Source organism: Lycium barbarum, chromosome 5 (genome assembly GCF_019175385.1).
Source record: "Lycium barbarum isolate Lr01 chromosome 5, ASM1917538v2, whole genome shotgun sequence".
Classification (NCBI taxonomy): Eukaryota; Viridiplantae; Streptophyta; class Magnoliopsida; order Solanales; family Solanaceae; genus Lycium; species Lycium barbarum.
In genome coordinates, this window is record NC_083341.1 from 113891465 (window position 1) to 113913323 (window position 21859).

The 21859-nt window shown below is 38.8% G+C and overlaps 2 protein-coding genes across 2 annotated transcripts; one reads left to right on the forward strand and one right to left on the reverse strand.

The window, feature by feature from the left end:
* Positions 1 to 12815: 12815 nt before the first annotated feature.
* Positions 12816 to 16327, reverse strand: LOC132642625 (mRNA export factor GLE1-like). Its single transcript, XM_060359717.1, has 4 exons — positions 15459 to 16327; positions 15111 to 15242; positions 13460 to 13581; positions 12816 to 13376 (listed from the first exon to the last, which is right to left on the reverse strand). The coding sequence occupies exons 1-3, from the start codon at positions 15528 to 15530 to the stop codon at positions 13525 to 13527; spliced, it is 261 nt and encodes an 86-aa protein (XP_060215700.1). The 5' UTR covers positions 15531 to 16327; the 3' UTR covers positions 12816 to 13376; positions 13460 to 13524.
* Positions 16328 to 19102: 2775 nt separating this feature from the next.
* LOC132639641 (uncharacterized) lies at positions 19103 to 19783 on the forward strand. Its single transcript, XM_060356081.1, has one exon. The coding sequence runs from the start codon at positions 19103 to 19105 to the stop codon at positions 19781 to 19783; it is 681 nt and encodes a 226-aa protein (XP_060212064.1).
* The last annotated feature ends 2076 nt before the right edge of the window (positions 19784 to 21859 follow it).

Consider the following 21859-nt stretch of genomic DNA (forward strand, 5'->3'; position numbering starts at 1 on the left):
GGCTTAGGATAAGCATTTGGTAACGAGCCTAACGATAGTATGAATTCCCTTGATTGTAGATTTGTGAGATCGAGAAGTACAAATTGAGCGATAAATAAGCTTCAAGGTATGTAGAGCTGTCCTTTCTTTCTTTTGGCATGTCTTAGATTTTAGTGATGAATGATATGAACTTGGGGTAATTCTATTCATAAGTTCCGAGTGTGATTCATGATTCTTAATCACTTCTTGGTGCGAGAACTCTTAACTGATTGAGCTCCCCTCTTCAGTTCCCTATACGATGAATATATATAAGCTCCTATTCTGTTCCGAAGGGAACACCCATAAGGTGCTAGTTGAGTTGTGCATATGGTTTTACTAATGATTTTGAGGGAACTAGTTTTATACTAAAGGAAACACAAAGCTTGATTTTCAAAACCACTCCGAAGGGGGTGCGAGATTTTACTATTTCATTTCATTTACGATTTATGTTTACATTCCATAGCATCATCTCTTTGTATGGGTATTTGTAGAATACGTTGTGTTGACATGGTTGTGATATTAAGCCGGAAGCGGCTGCCCGAAGGGGCCATCATTATTAAGCCGGAAGCGGCTACCCGAAGGGGCCATCGTTATTAAGCCGGAAGCGGCTGTCCTAAGGGGCCATCATGACTACGCCGGAAGCGGCCGTCCGAAGGGACTATTGTGTTATTAGCCGGAAGCGGCTACGAGTAGGATATTCTATATTTATATGTGTATGCTAGAATTTGTGTAAGGGACCACACGACATGGTTCAAAATGCTGTTCCAGGTTACTCCCGGTTTGATTCCTAAACTTGTTTATTGTTGTGTTTTCCTTGTTTATGAATCAACACTGCTTTACATATTCAGTACATATTCTGTACTGACCCCCCTTTCTTCGGGGGGCTGCGTTTCATGCCCGCAGGTGCAGATACTCGCTTCGGTGACCCGCCAGTTTAGGACTCCCTTTCTGCTATTCTGGAGAGCTCCGTTGTTCCGGAGCCTAGATTTTGGTACAGACTCCCCTTTGTTGTATATATGTATATGTTGTCTAAGGGTACGACGGGGCCCTGTCCCGTCATATTTCACTGTTGGAATTCTTAGAGGTCTGTAGACATGTATGTGGGTTGTGCTCCGATGCGATCAGTTGTGTATATGATCATTGTGTGGGTTCCGTCGCTATAGCAGCCTTGTCGGCTTGTATTTATTGTTATATTGTTGTAGCAGCCTTGTCGGCTCGCTTGTGTTAGCGTATCGTAGTGGCAGCCTCGTCGGCTTGCGTATTCGAATATGATGCAATAATGTTGACAGGTACGTATGGGTGTCCAGCTTGGGCACTAGTCATGGCCCACGGGGCTGGGTCGTGACAAAAGTGGTATTAGAGCAGTTCATCCTCGGAGTGTCTACAGACCGTGTCTAGTAGAGTCTTGTTTATCGGTGTGTTGTGCACCACATCTATAAACAGGAAACTACAGGACATTTAGGGTGTCATCCTTCCTTCTTATCTTAGATCGTGCGATAGAGCTGTATTATCAGGGTAATCCCTTCTTAACAGACTACTATGTTTACAGCTATGCCTCCAAGGAAAGCGACATCAGCCCAGAAAGGCAAATCAGTTGTGGATGAGGCAGTTAGCCAGGCCCCTAGGGCTACCAGAGCTCAGACTTACGCTGGGGTACGCATTCAGTCTCAGAGTTCTCCTACTTTCCCACCTCCGGAGGAGCTCAGAGGGGCACCTGATCCAGCCCCAGCTCCAGCTCCAGCACCAGTACCAGTACCTCCAGTCCCTCAGCCGGATGCTCAGGGTCAGGGGATAAGAGAGATGAGAGATGCTATACGTTTGTTGACTCAGATGCTTGCTACCCAGGCTGAACGACAGGATAGGGGTCATGAGTATACAGATAGGGCTGCTAGTGCCAGGGCCCGGGATTTTCTTACATTAGATCCCCCAGAATTTAAGGGCACAGACCCTAATGCTGATCCTCAGGAGTTCATAGATGGTATGCAGCGCACTTTAAATGTGATGAAGGCGTCAACTACGGAATCTGTTGAGTTAGCTGCTTATAGATTGCAGGGTATAACAATTAATTAATTTCAGTCATGGAGATTATCGAGGGGTAGGGATGCTCTTCCGCCGACTTGGCAGGAATTCTCAGATGCCTTTTTGCGTCATTATATGCCACCCAAGTTGAGACGGGAAAGGGTCGATAGGTTCCTTAATTTGCGACAGGGTAGCATGTCTGTTAAAGAGTATAGTGTGGAGTTTGATTCTTTGGCCAGATATGCCCCTTCTATAGTTCAGGAAATGGAAGACAGAGTTCACCGATACGTGATGGGATTAGAGCCGGGGTTGCAGGAGGCTTGTATGGCAGTAGCGATGCAGCCAGGTATGGATATAGCGCGTATTCAGGCTTATGCTCAGGGGTCATAGGATCGTAGGCGTCAGCGAGAGGCTACCTCAGAGCGGAGTGGCAGTCAGTCCAAGCGGGCCAGGTCAGAGGGTCAGTATAGAGGTTCCACTAGCGAGAGCCGACCTCAGTATGGTGCACCTCTACAGTTTCGAGAATCTCAGCGGGGTAGGGAGACTTTCCTCAGGCAGGGACAGAGTTCTTCTTATGCGTCGGGTTCTCAGCGGCAGGTGGGGTCAGGGCAGGAGGTGATGCCCCCTCCTCGATTTGCGACTTGCGGGAGACGTCATATAGGACGATGTTGACAGGGTGTGTGTTATACTTGTGGTGATCCGAGGCACTATGCTAGAGATTGCCCACAAGGAGTGGGTCATATTGTTCCTAAGAATTCGGTAGCAGCGTCGTCACCCTCAGTGAGAGCCCCAGAGATGGGACCCCAGACTTCTCCCGGCCGAGGTAAGGGCAGAGGTAGAGCATCTAGCTCCAGTACTGGACCGCATTGTATCTACGCTCTAGGTGGGAGACCGGATCTAGAAACACGGCAGGATGCACCACCAGGTATACCCTTCTTCAAATAAACTATTGGTGGACTTAAACTATACACGAACTGTCCCTTATCACTATGATATGATATATTGTGGCCATGTGAGGCACCAGCGGGTTTGCTGAATGCAGGTTGGTAGGTATAGCTACAGAGGAGACTCTGCCGAAATATCTATAATATGAGACCTATTATAAACATTCGAGGACGAATGTTCCAAAGGGGGAGAGAATGCTACACCTCGGGCTTGAACGCTGAGCTCCGTAGGCATCAACCTCCCCTCAATAGGACATTGGGGTTAGGAAATACGGATGTTGCAAGTTGGGATGGTAGGCTAGAAAATAGCCTGCGCGAACGCGCCGGGGAGTGGCGCGAACGCGCAGGAGGCCACGGGCCAACTCAGCGCGAACGCGTCACCACAGGGCGCGAACGCGCTGAGCAAAAATTTCAGCCTTGGGACAGGGATGCAGATTTTATGATCTGAACATAAGACTACATATATATATATGACATTTGGAAACCGTATAGTGCAAATTAGTTCATACATTGCGTGATGCGAAGCCCTCGTTGCGATAGGCAAAGTGGGGCCCACATGTCGGAGTTTTATAAAGGACATATGATGAGACATATGAATAGTATATGGAAAGTTAAGCAAGTCCTAAAAAGGACCCATAAGCCAAATATGAGTGTAGGCCCTCCAAAAGGACGATTTAAGGGAACGTTTTCGGGTGATCCAACTTCGAGGGGCCAAAACGATATTATAGGTTTGCAATTTCGAAAAAAACCAAGAACTAAAGTTGTAGATAAATGAATTAGCTTTCTAACCATAGGTCGTGGGCCCTCACACGAGATCTGTATCAGGAGTTATGACCTTTTTACTGAACGAACGTCCAGTCAGGAAATTTAACTCTGCGCGAACGCGCCCAAAGGGGGCGAGAACGCACAGAAGCTTTTTATGTCGGTTCTGGGCAGAACCCAGAACCTTATAAAAAGGGGTAAAACCCCCATTGTTTCAGCAAATACACTCAAAAACCTCCCAAATTTTCTGGAAAACTCCCCAACATTTCCACACCCACTTTTTAGCCCAAACCAGGTATAATTTCCCAATTCCAGTTCGGATAGCGTATAGTTTTCGCTGCAGAATCGTATAGCGACGTGTGGTGGCCTAAACTTAGCGTGGAAAAGTGAAGATAAAACAATATTAAAGGGAGAAAGGTATGAATCTCTTACTATTAACGCTAGTCTTGGTTTACTATGGGAATAAAACGATTAGGTAGCCGTATAACAGAGTAGTTGGTTGAAAACAAATCGGATAAATATCATATGGGGTGTCTTATGGAGTATGTTGATGTTAATGATGATGTTATTGTTGTTATTGTTGTTGGTTGCTGGTAATTATAATTTCGGGCTAAGGATATAAACAGGGGAGGTGCTGCCGAAATTTCGGCAGATTCTAGAAAGAGTTAATTTAAAGGCTTAGGATAAGCATTTGGTAACGAGCCTAACGATAGTATGAATTCCCTTGCTTGTAGATTTGCGAGATCGAGAAGTAGAAATTGAGCGATAAATAAGCTTCAAGGTATGTAGAGCTGTCCTTTCTTTCTTTTGTTATGTCTTAGATTTAAGTGATGAATGATATGAACTTGGGGTAATTCTATTCATAAGTTCCGAGTGTGATTCATGATTCTTAATCACTTCTGGTGCGAGAACTCTTAAGTGATTGAGCTCCCTTCTTCAGTTCCCTATATGATGAATATATAAAAGCTCCTATTCTGTTCCGAAGGGAACACCCATAAGGTGCTAGTTGAGTTGTGCATATGGTTTTACTAATGATTTCGAGGAAACTAGTTTTATACCAAAGGAAACATAAAGCTTGATTTTCAAAACCACTCCGAAGGGGGTGCGAGATTTTACTATTTCATTTCATTTACGATTTATGTTTACATTCCATAGCATCATCTCTTTGTATGGGTAATTGTAGATTAAGTTTTGTTGACATGGTTGTGATATTAAGCCGGAAGCGGCTGCCCGAAGAGGCCATCATTATTAAGCCGGAAGCGGCTACCCGAAGCGGCCATCGTTATTAAGCCGGAAGCGGCTGTCCTAAGGGGCCATCATGACTACGCCGGAAGCGGCCGTCCGAAGGGACTATTGTGTTATTAGCCGGAAGCGGCTACGAGTAGGATATTCTATATTTATATGTGTATGCTAGAATTTGTGTAAGGGACCACACGACATGGTTCAAAATGCTGTTCCAGGTTACTCCCGGTTTGATTCCTAAACTTGTTTATTGTTGTGTTTTCCTTGTTTATGAATCAGCACTGCTTTACATATTCAGTACATATTCTGTACTGACCCCCCTTTCTTCGGGGGGCTGCGTTTCATGCCCGCAGGTGCAGATACTCGCTTCGGTGACCCGCCAGTTTAGGACTCCCTTTCTGCTATTCTGGAGAGCTCCGTTGTTCCGGAGCCTAGATTTTGGTACAGACTCCCCTTTGTTGTATATATGTATATGTTGTCTAAGGGTACGACGGGGCCCTGTCCCGTCATATTTCACTGTTGGAATTCTTAGAGGTCTGTAGACATGTATGTGGGTTGTGCTCCGATGCGATCAGTTGTGTATATGATCATTGTGTGGGTTCCGTCGCTATAGCAGCCTTGTCGGCTTGTATTTATTGTTATATTGTTGTAGCAGCCTTGTCGGCTCGCTTGTGTTAGCGTATCATAGTGGCAACCTCGTCGGCTTGCGTATGTGAATATGATGCAATAATGTTGACAGGTACGTATGGGTGTCCAGCTCGGGCACTAGTCATGGCCCACGGGGCTGGGTCGTGACATAAGACATGGTTCTTTGGCTAAATATCTACTCTTCTATGAGCCTATGATGCTCTCCAAATGATTCTATCTTCAAAAAGCTACAAAGCTTATAATTCTTTATATGTATTACGATTGCACTAAATTCCTCATATGACGAATAGTCCTGTAAGGATAGACGTAATGAACGACGACAATGATAACGACGATAATGGTAATGATGATAATGATAACGACGATAATGGTAATGATGATAATGATAACGACGATAATGGTAATGATGACGACGATAATAGCAATAACGATAATGATTACGATGATAGTAGTTATAATACTAAAGATGCCTATGAGCTTATATGTATGTGTGCCTATGTATGGCTATTATGAAACTCGGAGCCTATATGGCCTGGTAAAGTATATATATGTATGTATATGACGATGCACGCGCACCACTACAGTTGGGTACGGATAACACTGAGCCTTGGTAGGGCCAGGTTTGTGTAACACTGAGCCTTGGTTGGCCAGGTATGTATGATAACCGAGCCTAACCATGGTCGGGTACGTGAAACACCGAACCTTCATGGTCGGGTATGCTATGTAAATGATATGTATATGATATGGATATGTATATGATATAGATATGAGTATGAATACGATTATGGATACGAAATGTAAATGAGTACGGATACGGATATAGATGTATGTACACAATCACGCATTAGAAATGGAAAGTCCCTATGAAAGGGAAGTAAGTGCTTATGACGATGATACTACTATCTCCCATATTATGCTATCTTTTATGTTGCTTATTATGCTTCTATAATGATATTGATCGTGCTTTACATACTCAGTACATTCTTCGTACTGACGTCCTTTTGTTTGTGGACGCTGCGTCATGCCCGCAGGTGGCCAGGGAGACAGGCTTGATCCATAGCTATATTTCTCAGGGAGACAAGCTTGATCCAGCAGATATTCCTTTCCTATAATCCACTATTTCATGAAATTCCATGTTTAGACTAGCCAAATTCCAATTAAACTCATATATATAGCCTAGGATTCTAATATCAAAGTTAAGGTTGAAAACTCATCATCTCTAACTAGTTTCCACCATAGATTCTAGCTTAGGAAGGTATATAAATATAATACAATGTGAAGAAACTTACCCCGAGATGAAACAACTCTGAAAGCTCTTCAAATGGCCCTTAAGTCACTTAGAGATTTAATTTTGGAAATGGAAAAAGAGTGGTTCGAAATGGGTTATTAAATTCTCTCTGATTCAGCAATATTTGCTCCCGCGGAATAAATTCCGTTTTCGCGATCTTGCCTCGGTGGAGAACCATCCCCTGAGGCGGATCTCATTAAAATATCAGAGACTCATGTCTGCCGGCCAAACCTCTCTGAGGCGGACCTGTTGACTTGTAAATAGTCTAGCTGGGGCGAGACACCAGAAACCAGCAAACATCTGGTTTTCACCAAGTTTCACCCCAAATCCTGACATCCATCGGAGGCCTCCCGGATATAAACCAGACATGCAAACATATGCTACGAACTTACTCATGGCCTCAGAATTCCCAACAGAGATCTATTTGACCGGGTCAATCCCCAACGGCCAAAACCAACTTTCCAACCAATGGTCCAAAACGCTCTCGAATCCCTCGAGAACTGAACCGAATACCCCCACCAAGTCACAATCGACTCTCCGGACCTCGCGGAATTGATAGAATTTTGAAAAAGGTTTGTTTACCCAAAAGTCAACTATTGGTCAAATCTTTTTCACTCAAAAGCTCTAACTTCCTCAAATCATTCTATAACTCACCTGATGACCGCGAGAACCATATCGCCCATCCTCACGGGTCAAAATCATACTAACAGAACTCGGAGAAGGGTTAACGGGGAAAAGGGGTCAAAAGTGCAATAAGGACCAAACGGGTTGTTACATTTGAAGAAGTAGCAACCATAGTTTGTTTGGTTGAACGCCATGATATAGCTGTACCTCCACATGTAAATAAATAACCTGTCTGAGAATGACTTTTATGTGGATCAGAAAAATTTCTTGCATCTGCATCATCAATCAGTTGTGATTTGGATTTATTTGAATAAAACAGACCCATGACTATGGTCCCTCGGAGGTATCTGAATATATGCTTAATACCATTCCAGTGCCTTCGTGTTGGGGAAGAACTAAATCTTGCTAATAAGCTTATAGAGAAAGATATATCAAGTCAAGAATTACTGGCAAGATGCATAAATGCGCCAATTGCACTAAGATATGGTATTTCAGCACCAACAAGCTCTTCATCATTTCAGAAGGTCAAAATGGATCTTTATTAATAGCAAGTGATCTCACAAACATCGGGGGTACTCAATGGATGTTCTTTATTAATGTAAAATCTCTTTAAAATATTTTCAGTATATGTTGATTGATGGACAAATATTCCATTTGTAAAACGCTCAATTTGTACACCATGACAAAATTATATCTTTCCAAGACCTTTCATTTCAAATTCTTTTTTCAAAAATTCTACCGTTTTTGGAAGCTCTCCAGGAGTTCCAGTTATATTCAAGTCATCAACATATACAGCTATTATGAAAAATTTAGATCCAAACCTTTTCATAAAGACACAAGGACAAATTGGTCATTCTTGTACCCTTCTTTCAGTAGGTATTCTCTAAGGAAATTATACCACATGGGTCCTGATTATTTTAATCCGTATAAAGATTTCTGAAGCTTCATTGAACAAGTTTCCCGAGAATACTTTTATGATTCAGGCATTTTGAATCCTTTAGGGATTTTCATAAAAAAGTCGTCGTCCAGTGAGACATATAATTAGGCTGTGACAACATCCATCAGATGCATATCCAAATTTTCATGAACTAACAGATTTATAAAATCCCTAAAAGTGATTGCATCCACCACAAGAAAATATGTCTCCATATAATCAATGTCAGGTCTTTGTGAAAATCCTTGTGCCACAAGTCGTGCTTTATTTCTTACGACTTCATTTTTCTAATTTCGTTTTCGCACAAAAACCCATTTGTACCCCACTGGCTTTACACCTTCAGGTGTTTGGACTAAAGGTCCGAAAACTTCATGTTTTTCAAGTGAAGCCAATTCAATTTGAATTGCATCTTTCCATTTTGGCCAATCGTTCTCTGTCTGCATTCCTCGATAGATTTTGGTTCAAGATCCTCATCTTGTTGCATTATTTCAATAGCAACATTATATGCAAAAGCATTGTCGACAATTATATCATTTTGGTTCCATATTTTTTTTTGAGGAGGCATAACTTATTGAGATCTCTTCATTTTCATCATTTTCATGTACCTGAACCTCTTCCAAGGTTTTATCAATTGTTATGTCTCGTGGCTCTTCTTGAGCAACCGCCTGCATATTATAATCATTTTGATTATTTGCTACTTTTCTTTTTCTAGGAATTTTATCTTTGCCTACCACGTTTCAAGCGTGGTTTAGATTATTTTGCATTAATTGATTGTCCTACCGGGACATCAACTCGAATTGGAGCATTAGCAACTGGAATATGAGATTTAGTAATCCTTGATAGGCCAGTGAATGCATCTGGCAACTGATTTGCAATATTTTGCAAATAGATTATCTTTTGAACCTCTTGTGTACATTGATTTGTTCGAGGATCTAAATGAGATAGTGATAACGCATTCCAATCTATCTCTTTTTCCATCTGATTATTTTCTCCCCCTAATGTTGGGTATACTGATTCATCAAAATGACAATCAACAAATCTTGTCGTAAATAAATCTCCAGTCATAGGTTCCAAATATATTATAATAGAAGGAGATTCGTGCCCAACATATATTTTCAACCTTCTTTGAGGACCCATCTTTGTGCGGTGTGGTGGAGCAATAGGAATATATACTGTACACCCAAATATTCTAAGATGGGAAATATTCGTCTCCTGACCAAAAGCCAATTGTAATAGGGAGACTTTACGATAGCTTGTGGGCCTGATCCGCACAAGAGCTGTTGCATGCAAAATAGCGTGACCCCATACTGAAATGGAAAGTTTTGTTCTCATAAGCATTGGTCTAGCAATTAATTGGAGGCATTTGATCAGCGATTCTGCTAGACCATTTTGAGTATGAACATGAGCAACCGGATGCTCAACTGTTATCCCAGTAGATATACAATAATCATTAAAATCTTGGGATTTAAACTCACCAGCATTATCAAGACGTATTGTCTTAATTGTATAATCTGGAAATTATGCTTTTAATCTTATTATTTGAGCAAGCAATCTAGCAAATGTCACATTGCAAGTTGATAATAAGCACACATGTGACCACCTTGTAGATTCATCTATTAAAATCATATAATATCTAAATGGTCCACATGATTGGTGAATGGGCCCACATATATCACCCAGTATACGTTCCAGAAAGCTGGGGGATTCAATCCCAACTTTAATTGCTGATGGTCTAATAATCAACTTGCCTTGAGAACATGCAGCACAAAAGAATTCTCTAAATTGAAGTATCTTCTGGTTTTTCAATGAATGTTCATATGAATTCTCAATTATTTTGCGCATCATATTAGAACCGGGATGGCCCAACCGGTCATTCTAAATAATAAAATCATTTGATTTAGTAAAATTCTGGTTTACTATGACATGTGTTTCAACTCTGCTAATACTTGTATAATACAAGCCAGAGGAAAGAGCGAGCAACTTTTAAGCACATATTCTTACCCGACATCATTGTAGTAATATAAATATATTCAATCTTTTCATCATTTGTAGTCTCAATATGATAGCCATTTTGGCGAATATCTTTGAAACTTAATAAGTTTCTTTGAGACTTACTACAATATAATGCTTCATTAATAGCCAAATTTGTTCCTTCGGTTAGTAATAAATTAGCTCTTCCAAAATCTTCAATTAATCTTTACTACCAGATATTGTATTAACATTGGCTTCTTTCATCACCAAATAAGAGAAATATTTCATATATCTTAAAATGGTGTGCGTTGTAGCACTATCGATAAGACATTTATCATCTTTATTAATCTTGGGTCCAACTGATGACTATGAAATTTTCATTTTCTTCATAAAAATAAAAGGTGCATTATAAGAAATATGGAAACTTACTATTGAAAGAAACATTATAAAACTCTACTAGAAATATAGAAACTAGTAAAGACATGTTGCTTTAGGAAAAATACACTCAAGAAGAACAAACTAGTAGCAGACATAAATAAAGATAACATTTTTTCTTATAGTTTCATTGTCCAGTGAGATGATCAGTTCTTCAGTCAATATCCTCAAAGAAGTCCTCAGCTTCTAAATGAGTCACATTTGCAAGGCCTCCAAAATCATCATCTTTATAGGCAAGATTTGCGTCAATATCATCATATTTATTTGAGGGGCCCGGTTCATTATCATTATTCTTGAAGGTCAAGTGAGCCTCGACATTGTTTTCCTTCCTTTTTATGGAGGCTTGATAAAGTTTGCCAAAGTGATCGGGCGTACGATAAAGACGTGCCCAATGACCTTTCATACCACATCGGTGGAAAATATTGACTTTACCTATTGAAGGATTACCTTGAGAACCTTTATTGTTCTCTTGTTTATTTCCACCATTATGATGATAATTATAACGTCCTCTTCCACGTCCACAGCTGTGACTGCGACCACGGTAATTATTTTGCCTTCTTTCAGGCCTATCATATGTTGCTGCATTCACTTCAGGGAATGGAGCAGAGCCAATGGGATGGGATTCATGATTTTTCATTAACAGATTATTATTCTGCTCAACCACAAGTAGGCATGTAATCAATTCAGAATATCTCTTAAACCCCTTTTCACGGTATTGCTATTGTAGTAGTACATTTAAACCATGAAAAGTGGTAAAAGTTTTCTCAAGTAAGTCCTCATTCAGTGATGGTGTCTCCACATAATTTTAATATAGAACTTACTTTATGAATAGCAGAATTATAATCAATTATGTTTACAGTTTTAAAATCTTGAAAATCGAAGGTGTATCCACTCATATCGAGCTTTTGGTAATACCGTCAGCTTTAGGTGTTCATACCGATCCTTCAAATTATTCCATAATTCAAGTGGATCTTTCACAGTTAAATATTCAGTTTTTAATCCTTCATGAAGATGATGACGAAGGAAAATCATAGCCTTAGCTTTATCTTGACTTGATGCTTCATTTCCTTGTTTTATAGTATTCCTAAGACCTTTAGCGTCAAGGTGAATTTCAGCATCAAGGACCCATGATAAATAATTCTTTCCGGTAATGTCAAGTGCCACAAACTCAAGTGTTGATAAATTTGACATGATGAAATCTACAAAAATAAATAAATGAATTAGAAATAAAACGGATACTTAAAAACTAAATCCTGAATGCAAATAGAAGATTAAATAGATCCTAAAGAAATATTGATGTAAAAATAAGTTGGTTATTAATTGATGCAAACATGTCACAGTGGTTATACATGACGTTAAAACTTGGTGAGAATATGCAAGAAGCTAGTTTATCATATGCAGCTAGTTAACTTTCCCTTTTTATTACTAATTAACAATGTTTTATGTTGGTCCTAAATCTAATACAAATTCCAAAAGTAAAGCCAGCTATAAGAAAATACATTAGATATTAGTCCTACTGCAAGGCACATAAAACTAGTTACTATAATAACATGGCATAAACGGAAATTTAGGTAGTGTCATAAATTGTTCACTAAATAAATTATGACGACCAGTATTTTTATATTATTTATCCTTTTATTATTATTTAAAATAAAGATTAGCTAGAACAAAAAACAGTAGTATACTAAAGCTGAAGTATAACTCCGTGAATGACTACACAATCAAATATGTTAGCAAATAAAAAAAAAACTTATCAAGTGAACTAACTGAAAAAATTAAATAGGTAAGTAAGAATTAACACACAAAATAAAATACACCATTCATGTGTTTATTATACCTGAAGTAGAAATTCAAAAATTACTTTCAGAAGATTAGAGTTTCATGCTGATAATGTGTTATAAAATAAGACCCGTGTAACAAAAGGAAATAACAAGAGGAGAAACAAGAAGCAGAGAGGAAAATGAGAAGCAATCACTTCCTTTCAATATTTTTGGTGTGTCTGTAAAAGGGAAGCAAAGTTTCCTTTTATAGAAAACTTTGCCACCATTCCATCCAATAAGAATGGTTGGTTATACACTGTGGGGCCACCAACTTGACATCCACTTTGCAATTGCTTGCAAGTTTCTTCTTAACAATATCCAATTATGAGAACAAAGCATCTTATTGATGTCTGTGGACTTAAACAATTTTTCAGTAACTGAAGGAAAAAAGAAGGGACCTAATGGAATTTGTTTTTTTTGGTAACGATACTGCTGATCAATGATCTGAATCTGGAGTGAAAATGTGTGATTCCAAGGAACTCCTGAGGCGCCAGCCTTCGGGGTTCATTCAGGAACTGATTTGACTCTATATAACTCCGGAGCTTCTCAGTCACCATCATCAACTTTGCATCCCCTCGATCTTTCAATGCAGTTAGAAAATCTTTAGTAATGATATCCAACAGCTTTCTGAATTGTGTCTTATATCTCTTGTGTAGAGCAAAACCTGCCATCTGGTAACCAAGACATATTCTTTCAACTCCTACCCACATTTTATTAACTTAAGAGGAACTGAGAAAAAACTTTTTCAACTTACTTCAAGAAAAGCCTGCAATGCAGCTGCAGTATATAAATTTGCAGGGATAACATTTAAGAATCTGGCTATCCATGCCCAACCTTCTCTGAGGCCATGCAAGTTTTGCAGCCCTCAACTTCAGTCTGCCATAAAATGCGGTTTACTACTAAATCAGTTACTATATGAAAGGAGTAAGGGAAGAAAGCAATTTTGGTCCCTGAAATATTGTGATATATCATATATGTCCTAGACTATTGGCCTGAGCACATCTGACCTCCAATTAAACAAAATGAGCAGTTTTAGTCCAACCACCAAATAAGTTTAAAGGGGATGTCATATTCAACTAAAGGATACTAATTTGGGATGTCATTTCCCATCAAACCTCAGGCGAAAGGAGCTCCGCGCCACACCAAGAACTCCCGTAACAGAAGTCCTATACACGGAATAACAAATATTAGTTTGGGTAAGCACAATCAAATGGCTTTGATAATTTCTGGCAGCGTACATCTCTGTTCATAACCTGTAGTATTGGTACATATAGCAAAAAGGACATCTTGTCCAGAATATTTCCTGCTCCGCTGATGAAGTTGGTTGAGTTTGTGGACGATGATTCAGATACTGAACTGAGTACTAAAACCATTTGGAATATTGTTTTTGTCTAACTGGAGGATTCAACTGACCTGAGGAGATAGTGGCTTTGCTGCTATAACCCCGAATATATTCTGCACTCTATCATACAAAGCCCCTTACTGGTTCGAAGCACCATAGGCACTTTTCCAACTAACAGAAAGCTACTTCTGCACCTGGAAACTTTCTCTTTTTTGGATGAAGCACAAGTTGGGATATGCTCTATAATTGAGGGGATAGTCCTTCAGTTTTCTGTGCAACCTTTTGAGTCCCTTCAAAGTTATTATTCTGCATTTTCTTCTAACAAAAATCTTTAGCCCTTAGGGCACTTTTTTGTTGCACACCATCACAAATCAAAATCAATATCAATATCAACCAGTAGGATACAACATTCATGCATACAAAAGTTCCCAACTTATATTTGTCATGCTTAACTCTATGTCCCTTTCCCTGGGAGCGACAGGAGGAAGATGGGTTATCACGCTGATGATGGAGAATGAATTGAGCACTGATCCACTCCATATCATATGGGTGGAAATGTTTATGTAATTTTCATTTTTAAGGACAGACACATTCACTTAGTCATTTGGATCTCCTTTTGGAGGCTTTAAAGGAATCTAACAAGAAACCGAAACCACATCTCTAAAGGATGATGGGCACGGATTATGATGATCATATGTATATTTGTTATTCCCTTTATTTTCAAGTTGAAAGCATTAATGCATAGAAACTGCTGATGTCGCTGCTGACTGAAGGTGGAAGAATGGCTAGGTTGAAATGACACAACCGAAATATATGTCCGTTAGTAGAAGATAACATTTGTTAGTTCTAATAAGTGACTGGACAAAGATAGCACATTCTGTTTCATTGGTCAGAATAGTCAGATATGCTCACGCGAATAATCCAAGGACCAAAACTGGAATATAGCAATAACTCAGGCCAAAACCGCTATTTTCCCAAAAGGAGGAAGATACACGAAAGCGTCAGCAACATAAACATTGAGGATTTATTGAGGATAAAAATAACAAATGTCTAAGTAACTGACCTGAACAAGAGCACCATATAATTTCATGTATGCACTCAAGCGATTCACATAACTATCAGTACTTTCTATCTTCCCAGCTTCCTCTTCATAGCCAATTGCTTTGTAATAAGCTTCTTCAGTCTGGAATGCTGCCTGAAGAGAAAGAACACATCAAAATTATTTACGTGGAGGTAGCAAAATATGATGCGAATCATGGGGTGAAGAAAATTAACTGATGTCTGAGACAAGTTCTGTTTTCAGCACTTACTGAAAGAAAAATCATGCTCCAAGACAATCAAGTCAAAAAAATCCCAGAAAGGACAAAATAGTGGGATGTGCTGATGTCAAACAGGTAATACTATTGATTACCTCTGAGTAAATAATGTACTCAGGAACTGTGTAAATGCAAACTTTGTTCAACTTGGCTATGAGAATATCCATGGCAAGAGGGACCTGTGATGAAAGGCAAACCAATACGTAAGGATGGTTATCTACTTTAATTAGTACTTTCTGTTCCGTATTCGTGATGCCTTTTCAAACACTAAGTTCCCCGTCCTAAATTAAACCTTTTTATGTTGTTTAACAGTACTAGACCCCTTCTCACGCAACCAATACAACCTCTCAATTCCCTTTGGCTTCTTTTAATATAAGTAGAGGCATTTTATTAGTAAAGACTCAGTACGAAGCTAGTGCTGAGACAGAGTACAGCATCCAAAGCTGGATAGAGGTATTTCCCTCCGGCTAGAAATTCCTGACTTCTATTTTAACGGCGACGGTATTCCCCTTTATTTGCCGCAATTCACCTTTTGAGCTCAGGCCTGAATATTGTGTATGGAAAGAAAGAAATTTGATTTTTGGTGGTTTTAGGAAATTTAGCTTCAGATTTGTGTTTTCGTATTTGATATCATTAAATTCTTAAGAATTTTTGAAGCCTTCAAATGGGTGAAAATTAAATATTTCGGTTGAAGAGAAACAACAATATTTTGTTGAAGAAAAAAGAAAGCGGAAGTCTTAAGTGTAAAGTGGAGAATGTGACCAGCAATTAACCAATGCTTGCCTGACAATTCAAGGCCCCGATTTGTTTTGGTTCTGGAGAACATGTTTAGTTTAGAAAGTGTGTATAAAAAACAAGCACCTTCAAAGTGAAGTCAAATATGATATTCAGTCTAGGATTGAGGCAAGACTGGTTTTTGATGAAGCACGTTGGTACTCAGTCTAGTAACGTTTCTCTACAAAGGTCTTCCACAGACCTTGAAGTGCGAGAATCAATACGAAACAACTTCCCAATTATGAGTTCAGAGTGTGGATGCACATGGAAGCAGGTGCATAATGGAGGATAGAGGTCTGCAAAACCCACACTGAACCAACAGACCATTATTTCTTTTCGTTTTATTATTTCAGCTAAATGAAGACACAAATGCACTTATCAAATGTCTCAATAACTTTCCCAAACATGCAAGGATCGCATAATTAAATGTAAGAAGTTCAAAGAACTTGGACCAACAACCCAGAACACAATTGGTCCAAAGTGAATACTTTCTGTTACATCATACATGAAATGTAACACAACTTTACTCACCATGGAGTTTAGGATGTTGGTTTAACTTCTTCTTTAAGCAAATATTGGGTGTGGTGAAAGAAAATATAAAACTAGTTCTTTTATTTTGTGTGATAAGGTAAATTCTCCATCATTGATAGGTAAATTCTCCATCATTGATGTTTTAGATTAAATATAGGAACACAATAGTAGAGTATTGGAATGCTTTTATATATATGGTTTCAGTACAACCCATGTACTGCTTTGCTCATTATGAAATATAGATACAGTTACCAGTTTCCAGTGAATGAAGATCTGATTGTCTGATTCCAGCTCCTCTTCACACAAGTTACATCTGTTGCTTAAGATAAAACCTCTGCGTTGCAAATTATCTTGTGTTAAACATGCATTCCTAGCGATAACCCACCCATAACAAGAAACTTCGACACGTGCTTTAGTTTTCCAAAACATTTTTCATGGACAGCTTTGCTCATAGTGTTCAGATCGTTCCTGAAGGAGATTATAGCAGCTTTTTTTTTCTTTGAGAATGTAATTTTTTAATAGCAGATTTATAGCAGCTTTTACTGAATATATCCTATCGTTACTTGCGACCATAACATCTTCTTTATCCCCTCTTCCACCACTGTTGTACCCAGCAATTGTATTAGTTGCCCGACTTCCTCCACCTCCCGATCATTAAAACCTCTCCTAAAATTCATTTGCCACCACCCATTGGAAAAGTAAAACACAGACACACTACCTTCTTTATTTGCAAAACAGTTATAGAGAATGGGAAACCTGTCTTTCAAACTTACCTCCCCCACCGATACAACACACCAGAATCTGAATTTTGCACCATTCCGTAATTTTAATTTAGTATGCTGCTGAAAATCATTCCACATTTTACTGATGCTACTCCAGATACCACCTTTAAAAGCACTTGAAACAATAGGAGGGCTCCAAATATCCTTCTTCAAATATTTGGCATCTTCATCTTCTTCCAAGTATTTTCCTTACCATCATTATATTTCAATGGTTTTTGAAATTGTGAAAGCAGAATAGAGTAACAATAATAAAATGGTGTCACACATTTTGGGATATCCCATATGGAAGAATACCATGACGATTAGTATAGAGGGAGCAACTGTTTAGGAACCCCATTCCCAAGCCTCTACAAAGAACACTTTATGCAGCAAGAAGCATAATAGTCTAATAAATCTGGAATGAAATTTCAAATATTGATTTGCAAGGTTACCTTGTTTGAACTCAACCCCAGTGCTTCATTCAGTGCAGCTATTTCATTGTAAACGCTTAATCTTTTCTCCTCTAGCTTTTGAACGTTTTCTGTCACCCTGATTGTATTTCCTGCTTATTGGAAATCGCAAAGTTGAAATCAAGGCAGAGATATACAAGTACTAGAAATAGAAAGAAAAACAACACGTACATGTTTCATCTTGGCACTTAGAGGTTAGGATATCATACATATAATCAAGTTGACTCTACAAAGTTTTGACAATAACTTCTTATATTAGACTGGTGAAAAAGACCAAAATAGTCCCTTAAATAAAGGGTACCAGCCCTTTATATATAACACTCTCAAGACTCACTACCAGAAAAGATAACACATGAGGCTAAAAGATCTAACGGGAACTAATGGGAAAGAGACAACACTGTAAATGAAACAGTTCCTTTCTAGAACCAACAACAAACAACAACGATATACTTAGTGTAGTCACACAAAGTGGGGTCTGGGGAGGGTAGAGTGTACTAAGACCTGACTCCTACCTTGAAGGTAGAGAGGCTGTTTCCGATAGACCCTCAATTTTCTAGAAACCAGAGTTAGAAAAAAGCTGCAGGTTTTTGCTCGTGGAAATTCTTTTACCAATTGATGAGATTATCAAACTAGAGAATTATTTTTCTCAATTCTATCAAAACAAAACATATATATTATAAGCACAACACATGTTTTAGCAAATTATGACTGGTGCATGTATACTTAATCGTCTGTTTCTATACTATTATTATTTTATTATCACCTTCTATATTTGAATATTGATAGTGGGAAAAACTTTTCCGACAAAGAAAGAGACGGACTCTTACCTAATCAAATTCGAATGCACAAATACTCGATTCCAGGTGGAGGAAACTATTGAAGCTGCACTCTTCATAGTTCTTTCATTAAGGGTGCCCTTTTTTATTTTCTCTTTATAAACTCGATCAAAATATGTGTTAATGTGTACATGTATATACATCTAACACCTATATGGCCATCAATGTTCTACTTTTTCTTTATCTCATCCTTCACTTAAGTCTTTCTGGACTATTCTTTTGTTTTTTATTCATTTTTTGTCCATATTGATCACAGAAGGAGCGCCCTCTCTGTCTCTCTTTGTTTTTTTCTTTTTCTTTTTTCTTTCTGTAGCCATTTTCATCTTCTTGAATATTTGAACGGTGCAAAAGGAGAAAAACTACAAGGATGTTGTCTGATGTTGTCCTAAATCAACTTTCTGATGTTGTCCTAAATCAACTTTCTGATTTGGATATGATTCAAGATCAAAGGATATTGTCTGATGATGAGGTTTATTTGAGGGCAGTCCTAGCAGTGGAGTTTGAGGAAGTGATTAAAAGGGAAGAAGTAGCATGGAGGCAGAGATCCAGTGCTCTATGGCTGAAACAGGGTGATAGAAACACCAAGTATTTTCACAAGACTACAAACTGTCACAAAAGGTACAACAACATTGATAGCCTGATGATTAATGGGGCCTTGGTGGAAGATCCGCGAGAGATTAAAGAGAAGATCAACAGTTTTTATCAGGAGTTGTACACAGAAACAGAATCATGGGGACCACAGTTCAATCCTAGAGAACAACCAGTGATCAATCAGGTGGACAACAGTCTACTCCAGAGCCAATTTGAAGAACAAGAGGCAAAAGGTTGTGTTATGTCGTGTGTAGGGGACAAAGCCCCTGGCCCAGATGGCTTCTCCATGGCTTTGTTTATACATTGCTGGGAGGTGGTAAAAGATGATGTGGTAGCTGATGTCAAGAGTTTCCCTGATCAAGGTTACTTTGAAAAGAGCTTCAATGCTAAATTTATAGCCTTGATTCCCAAGAAGATGGGAGCCAAAGAGTTGAAGGACTTTAGCCTTGATAGGTAGCATTTACAAAATCATCTCCAAAAGGCTTAAGAAAGTAATGTCCAAACTAGTGAATGCTTAGCAAATGGCATTCATTAAAGGAGGGCGATTATGGATGCTATCTTGATTGCAAATGAATGTATGAATGTGAGGAAGATTTCCAAGATTCCTGGGATTGTTCGCAAGTTAGATATAGAAAAGGCTTATGATCACCTTAACTGGGATAGAGCTATTGTATGGGCTAGACACACCAAACAACTTATCAGACGATTGGAGGTGGTGGGAGAGTGGCGGCGGCTTATTCACTGTTAGCTCTTTTTATGAGAGGTTCCTAGTGAGGGAGGAAGGTACTTTCCCCATGACTCCATTTGGATATAGAGCATCAAGGAAGGTCTGTTTCTTTGTACGGCTGGCGGCAAGGGGAGTGATCTTAACGGCGGAGAATCTGAGAAAGAAAAGAATCACCTGTGGCAGTTGGTGTTTCATGTGTAAAAGTACGGGCGAAAGTGTAGATTAAACGCCTTAAGCCTGTTAAGAACAGAGAAGTTGTGTTAAACTATTAATTATCAGAAATTACTTAAACCAACTTAAACGCCTTAAGATCTCAAACAGAAAAGTGCATCTGATCACATTCCATCTAAACAAGCTAGTCTTTGAGTATTCCACTCAAAAGCAAATTGTTGAAAAATTAACTGCATTAATTGAACACATCAACCAACATCATGACACGTCTAGTAACGTTTCAATCAATCTCTACAAATAAGGCCTTCCACAGACCTTGAAGGGCGAGAATTTGTTACACCTCGTAGTCGCGTACGTGGAATCTATTGGGCGTTAGTTGGTTAAGTCTAGACGTGGCACATTCATCTCATGGTTACGAGGGTTTGGGCTCATACAATAATTTATGGAAGACTCGGGGACCAAGCAAATTAAGGAAATTAAGTTTGTCGAAAAACTTGAAACAAGATTTTGAGTCAACTTTGGAGGGGTATATCTCCATGAATATTAGGAGTTTTAAGGTGTTTCAAAATTCTAAGATGAAGTTCGTCGAGTCTAGTTTCTAATGAAACAAACCACTCATTGATAGGACATCGGAGTAGAGAATTATAGACGTTACAAACTGAGCCGACAAACAGAAACAGCACTGCTACAGTACTATAGCTAGAGTACTGCGGCCCAGTCCCTATAAAAAGGGTCAAACCATCATTTTTTTCCATCCAAAACCTTCCAGAAAATTCAGCACCAAAAAGGGACCTCTATATCACACATAAGTGAATATTTGAGCAAAATTCTAAGCTACAGAGTACTAATCAAAGTCCAGACAACGTATAGTCGCGATTATCATATCGTTTTATGTTGAAGCTAGATTGGAAACAAGTGAGTATTGAAGATCTTGCCACTTTAGTGAATATAAGGTATGAATCCTTGAATCTTTTTCCTTATTAACATTGATTAAGGAGTAGTTTAAGAATAAAAGTGGTAATTTGTTGTGTTGATGTTGTTGGCTTATGGATTGAGGTTGGAAGAGGATTTTGGATGAAAATACATATATTTGTCTTGTAGAATGTTAAGGATGTTGTTGTTGATGTTGTTGGTATTGTTGATATTTGGAGGAAGCCGATGATATAGGGGAAATGCTGCCCAAATTTTTGTAACCCCAAATTGGACTTCCATAAATTGGTGCTCATGAGTTGATGGAAATATGCAAATTAGTCTTCCACAATTATTACTTATAAGTTGATGGATTTATGATGAAGGTGTGATTAATGATATCTTTCTCGATATATAGGCCCGGGTGAAGGGCAAGCGTCGATATAAGGAATTCTTAAGTGGTGGCTCGACGGATAAGGTATGTAATTTCACTACTAAAAACTAGCTATTTACCTACGTGGGCTTACCGAGGGACAAATTCTATGTAGCTATTCCGAGGGACTTTGCCATGGTGTACCTCGAAAAAGTCAAATATTTTAATTTTTTATTATTTCTTAGAGATACCGAGGTACGTCCCTCGGTAAATTATATGACTTTTTTACAGTCAACATTTATTTGACTATACCGAGGGACTCTCTCGGTACATAATAAAAAGCAATTAAAATT